The sequence below is a fragment of the Rutidosis leptorrhynchoides genome, chromosome 1 (genome assembly GCF_046630445.1).
Source record: "Rutidosis leptorrhynchoides isolate AG116_Rl617_1_P2 chromosome 1, CSIRO_AGI_Rlap_v1, whole genome shotgun sequence".
Lineage (NCBI taxonomy): Eukaryota > Viridiplantae > Streptophyta > Magnoliopsida > Asterales > Asteraceae > Rutidosis > Rutidosis leptorrhynchoides.
Genome location: NC_092333.1, coordinates 656,769,989 through 656,777,161, shown reverse-complemented (window position 1 = coordinate 656,777,161; position 7,173 = coordinate 656,769,989). Strand labels below are relative to the sequence as shown.

Below are 7,173 nucleotides of genomic sequence, written 5' to 3'. Positions count from 1 at the left end.
AGGTGGGTTTGGGGAATAATCTAAATTACATTGGGTCAAATAGGATGACATTTTAAAACCTTATGATTCGAGCGGGCTTAATATTGGATCTCTCAAAGCTAAAAATTGGGCTTTAATTTGCAAATGGTGGTGGAGATTTCTAATTGAGAAAGACTCTCTATGGGTTAAAGTAATCTGTAGCATTTACGGGTGGGATGGGGGTTTGGGTATTTTATCTAATAATACTTGTAATCTTTGTGGTACAATCTGGAGCTCAATAATTAAAACAGGGAACAACCAGCTGAATTTTGATGTGGACTTGCGGCTTTCGTTTGAAAAAATTATTGGTTCAAAATCAGATACTAGGTTCTGGATTGAAAACTGGAATGGAAATCGATGTTTCAAAGACAAATTCCCGAGACTCTACAGGTTTGAATTGGTTCAAGATTGCAGAATTAGTGATCATATACTATGGAATGGGCCAGGTTGGGATTTTAGCCGGGCTTAGGTTCGAGGGACTCAAGGAAGGTGCAAAGATGAGCTTGAACAGATGATCAGCGAGCTTACTGCAAACGGGTTTTCTGACAGCGATCATGATAGTTGGAAGTAGAGATTAGACTCTGATGGGGTTTTCAAAGTTAAAACTTTATCAAGCTTAATCGACAGTTCCTTACTAGGTGATTCTTCTCCTAACTATACAACCATGGTTAATAATTTTGTTCCTCAAACTTTAGGGATTTTTGCGTGGCGAGTTGTTCGTGGTCGGATTCCGGTGCGCCTTGAACTTGAAAAACGAGGCAATGACCTTAACTCGGTTCGATGTCCGGTTTGTGACAACGCTTTGGAGTATGTAGATCATATTATTCTAGATTGTAATCTTTCGAAAGATACGTGGAATCGAATTTGTCGTTGGTGGGGTTTTCCTAGTTTCAATAATCCTAAAATTGATGCGGTTTTTCGCTTGGATAACGGTAATCTTTTTTCGTCAGAGGGTCAAAAAGCTTGGCAAGCGGTGAAGTGGGTTTGCGGTTATTTGCTAGGGAAGAATCGTAACCAAATTTTTTTTCACAACAAATTCAAAACAAGTGCGGATGTCTTCAATGATATTCAAATTAAAAGTTTCGAGTGGATTTCTAGAAGAGCAAGAAAGTTATCGATTGAATGGCACCAATGGCTTCTTAATCCGGGTTTCTACCTGGATACTAATCTTCAAAGAACTGGGATCGGCTAACTCGGCTTCGATTATTGTATTTGTACATATTCTTTCTTGTTTCCTTCGTTTATAAGTCATGCATGGTAACTGTATATATCCCATGCCTTATGTAACTACTGTGTTTCTTAATATATATATATATATATATATATATATATATATATATATATATATATATATATATATATATATATATATATATTTCTTTGCTTTTAAAAAAAAAACATGTACCAATATTTATAGAACCTTCACAAGGGGGAACCTCGCAATCGCAACTTATTCTTCCGCTCCGTCCACTCAACAACGATAAATGATTTTCTTCAATTTTTTCTTCCATTCGAATATCCGTTTTCTCGTACTTCTTAGACTTCATATCCTTTTTTACTTTAGCTATTCTTTCTACAAAATAAGGAATAGAAGCAGTAGAAGCTACATGAACCTTAATCAATGGACTAACCTTGGTGTGTACTTAGGCTGCAGCAGGACCAACAACTGAATTATCATCCAAGTCAGAATCACAACATTTACTTGGGCCGAATCAGTCTGGATTTGGTCTGAATCAGACTCACCAGTAGTTGTATATTCTAAAACAGCAAAAACAATGTGTACTTGGGCTAAAATAGGCCTAACAGTCGGTGCCACTTCTAAAACAGAAGTCACAACAACATCAAATGACCTGAATTTCAATTCCAGCCCATTAGCCTGTTGAAGGTGTGAAGAATTTGATCAAAGGAACTAGAATTCGGGTATGAATTGGTGAACAAGTCGTAGAGATTTTCTTGCCTTATTTGATTCTTCTATAACGATGAAGCATTTGAACAAAAAAAAGGAAAGAAAATAAAATTAGCTTAGAGATTAAGTCAAATTTGGAAGACGAGTCAAGCTTGGAAGACATGTTTGCTTAAGAAACAAGGAATTAATTTTTGATTGAATGTTTCTTGTACTTGAAAGCCAAGTTAACTTGTGCAACAAGGTTTAGGTTTAGTGTTTCCCCTATAAGTTGTAACCCTTAGTCTCATTGTAATGTGTGCACGAAAAATGAAGTGATAATTCTCTAGTTTGCGCATGTGGAGTAAATCCTTATCCGTGTTAGGAGTTGAGTTATAACCACGTTAAATTCTTGTGTCGTTTATCGTATTATCTATCGTTTATGCTTGTGGATTATCCGTTTATTATCATGGGTGTTATGTGATTGACCATACCACAAACACATGTTCTTGTTAGGGTCCTGTAACACCGTACTTTTTTATTCACATCGGAAGACTATTTTAAATAATATACATTAATATTAATCACCAAATACTAGTTATTAACTTAATCACAGGTATTACAGTAATCCAAATGTTATGTTATTACAGAAACCTTAGTATATAAAACAGTATCATAATACAATCATCATACTTAGCCATGTCAAATATATCCATTACTAAGCTTCTCCCAAAAGCCCCCAGCATTACACAGCTTAACCTGTAAGAGAGGAGTTGTGGGGGTTAGCACAAGGCTAAATGAATAGAAACATCCTATTATCTATAGGCATCTAGGGTCAAGCTAAGTACAATTGCATAACACAACAATTAAACAACCAAAACAGTAACAAAAGGGTCAGCGACTTGTATGGGCCTACAACTACTAGCTGATCGGGCTAGAGTTTATCGATACTTCATGTTACTGGCTCCTTCGTATAGTAATCCAGGAGTAGGGGATACGTCGTTCAAACTATACTACACGACTGGTAACACTTGAACCCAACCACATAAATCATGGTTGACCTCTTGCCCAGCTTCACAATTCAAAGCTGGTTGCCGAACTACACAAATCATAGTCGACAATACCAAGTGCACATATTCATCACAACAACATAGTACATCATATACTTAGTAATCAGGTCAAACATGGCAGGACAACAGGTCAAACATTGCTACGATAGTCCCACTTACCTGATAAATAACAAGAACTCATAGATTTAATATTACTGAGCTTTCTCTCCGTCATTATCACTAGGGGATAATACAAATAGAGTTAAAACAGTGTTTTAAATGTAAACTAGACACACAGACATCACAATGGATTAAAAACAACAAAATAATGAAACACACTCTGCTCATACACATCTGTACGGATAAGGGCCATCCGTACGGATCCGAGTCCTATACGTACAGATACCAAAAGCCATCAGTACGGATCCATCTAATCTCTCTTCGTACGGTTACAATCCTATCTGTACAGTTGCACGACTATCCTTGTGGTTCAATCTGTATCCGTACGGATGCAGTTCATCTGTAGCAGTAACAGGTTTTTTTTCATGACCCGTCCTAATCCATCTGGATGAATACATTACATTTGGTTACATCGCGAGGTACTTGACCTCTATATGATACATTTTACAAACATTGCATTCGTTTTTAAAAGACAAACTTTTATTTCATCGACAGTTGATGGCATGCATACCATTTCATAATATATCCAACTATAATTGAATTACTAATAATCTTGATGAACTCGACGACTCGAATGCAACGTCTTTTGAAATATGTCATGAATGACTCCAAGTAATATCTCTAATATGAGCAAATGCACAGCGGAAGATTTCTTTAATACCTGAGAATAAACATGCTTTAAAGCGTCAACCAAAATATTGGTGAGTTCATTAGTTTATCATAAATAATAATTTCAGATAGTATAATAGACCACAAGATACTCATATTTTTAAAACAATTTGTGCAGGTCTGCTCACTGCTGGAAAATCATTCATATGAAGAACACCGGAACCTTTTAAACAACTCACCAACGGTAGCTAATGTGTAGTGCAATGACAAAATCATCTCACCGTGGTAGTTAATACAATATAATTCTTACAACGGGGGCTAATGCATATGCAATGCAAAATCATCCCTCCGAGGGTAGCTGAAACGGGGGCTAATGCGTACGCAATGCAAAATCATCCCTCCTTTACTAACTACAAAGTCGACTATAATACAATACAATACAATACAATACATCGGTAGCTAATGCGTAGTGCATTGACGAAATCATCACACCGATGGTAGTTAAAAAGGTAGCTAACGCGTAGTGCAATGACGAAATCATCTCACCGTTACTAACTACTAAATCGAACCATATCGGTAGCTAAGGCGTAGTGCAATGACGAAATCATCTCACCGATGGTCGATAATACAATCTTTATAGAAATCGAACCTCTGAATCCAAATAATTCTATCATAGAATGTAGTTTTGAATATTTGTGTCTATTTCGTCAAACGTTTTTGAAGCGGTTCATGTATTCTCAGTTCAAAAATATATCTCAAAAGCATTTAGGAAACAGTTATAAAAACAGCACATGTATTCTCAGTCCCAAAAATGTAAAGAGTAAAAGGGAATCAAATGAAACTCACAATACGATATTTTGTAGTAAAAATATGCATACGACGGAACTGAACAATGCAAGGTTGGCCTCGGATTCACGAACTTATATCATTGGTATATATATTAACACACGTAATTATAATCGTACAAATATATATATAAGTTTATTAGTTGTATCATTTTTATATTAATAATATATATATATATATATATATATATATATATATATATATATATATATATATATATATATATATATATATATATATATATATTTCATATAAAAATATTAATTTTTATTATGTTATATGTATTAACTATATAATTTACTTGTTTGTTAAAAACAGTAGTTATAATAATACTAAAATAATATAAATATTGGTAACAATGATAATAACTATAATACTTGATATTACTAATAAAGGTAATAATGTTAATAATTCTATTAATGATAATAATAATGATATTAATAGTAATAACTGTAAAAATATTAATTTTATTATTAAAGATATTTATGATAATGATTTTAATAATTATATAATAATGATACTCATAATATTGATAATAATACTTATAATAATCTGATAACACTAATAATAATGATAATATTAATAATACATAATAATAATACTCATAATCATAGAATGATGTTTATATTAATATTTATGAAAATAATAATAATTACATTAATATCACTTATAATAACAATAATAATAATAGTAATCATAATATTGGTAATAATACTTATAGATATCATAATACTTCTAACTATATTACTAATAATAACAATCATAAAAATAACAATAATAATAACACTAACCATAATAAGAATATTAATAATAATAATAGAGATAATAAACTACATCATAAGGTCCTTCCTAAAAAAAATTGCAGATACAAGACTCGAACCCATGCCCTCTCAAATACCCAAACACCCCCTTAACCATTGATCCGACTACTATTTTCTGTTTTAATGTACAACCCGTTTATTATTAAACCGATATTATTTCTGTTTCCCTTATCTCCTTCTTCTTCCAAAACTCCATCGGCCAGAAACATATAAAATTAAAATAATGAATCTAATTTTTGTTGAAGGCTTATAACAACCATCACAATATATAGTTGTGTTTACAAAACTAAGCAAAAAATATAAATAGATAAAAATAAAAATAAAAGAGCATCGCTGCTGCTATTTTGCGAAGAAAAAAAAAAGAACTTTAAATTGATTTTCAATTTTTCGAATTTTTTAGCTAAAGGTTATAACACAAAATATGTTTTAAAACTTTCATATAATCTTTATCAATCCTCAATTTCGTTTAATTCGTAACACGAAATTCGAATTTAAATGAAGAACATTGTTTGACTTTTTTTTCATAAGGTTTGACTTCGAAATTTATAATTAATATAAGGAATTGGAGCAAGCAAACTTACAGAAAGATTGATTAGATGATTTCTAATACTCATGAATTATTAGATTTTGATGATTTCTTCGGATTCAAGCTATAGACTAAAATATACCACGTACAGGGGAACCGAAACAGATTTTCTATAGTTTTGGTTTAATTCCTCACATAACAGTAGCTTAATAGCATTCTGTAATCGATATTTAGAGTGAAAGTTCAAATTATTTCAACAATTAATCATGATATGATCAGTTTTATGTAATGAAGTTTTTGGCTCAACACTAAATCACGAGTGAGCAGAGATGTAGGAAGAAAAATATACCCTGATTGTGACTTATCTGTATGTACGCCTATATATCTGTATTTATATCTGTTATTTTATATAAATAATTATTAAATATCTTAGTAATAATACTTGTTAATATTAATAGTAATAATTCTCACAATTATACTAATAAAAATAATAAGAATTATTATATTAATAACAAAAATCATAGTTATAATAATGATAATAATAGAAATAACAATATTAATAATCAATGATAGTTTTTTTATATTATTACTTATATTAACAATGACAATAATTAAATACTATTAATAAAAATGTTAATAATGAAATTCTTAACAATAATAATAACTAGTGACATTTAAATTACCACTAAATTATACTTTTAATTAATCTATATATATATAATTTTTACTTTGATAACTTTACAATCATAACAATAATAATAATATAATTATTAATATTAATATTAATAGTAAAGTAATAATAATATTACAACAACAACTTTGTTTTACTTTGTAATTAAATTTAATATTTTATTATCACCTATTATTATTTATGTAATATATATATATATATATATATATATATATATATATATATATATATATATATATATATATATATATATATATATATATATATATATATATATATATATATATATATATATATATATATATATATATATATATATATATATATATATATATATATTTACAAACAATATTCGTGAATCGTCGGGAATAGTCAAATGTCAAATATATACATGAACACAGTTCAAAGGTTTTGAGACTTTAACATTACAAACTTCGATTATCGTATCGAACTTATGTAAATATTAAGTTTAAATTTGGTCAGAAATCTCCGGGTCGTCACAGTACCTACCCCTTAAAGAAATTTCGTCCCGAAATTTGAGTGTGGTGGTC

The 7,173-nt window shown here is 30.3% G+C and overlaps 1 protein-coding gene across 1 annotated transcript; it reads left to right on the top strand.

The window, feature by feature from the left end:
* Nucleotides 1–682: 682 nt before the first annotated feature.
* Nucleotides 683–1,210, top strand: LOC139850128 (uncharacterized). Its single transcript, XM_071839720.1, has one exon. The coding sequence runs from the start codon at nt 683–685 to the stop codon at nt 1,208–1,210; it is 528 nt and encodes a 175-aa protein (XP_071695821.1).
* Nucleotides 1,211–7,173: the final 5,963 nt, after the last annotated feature.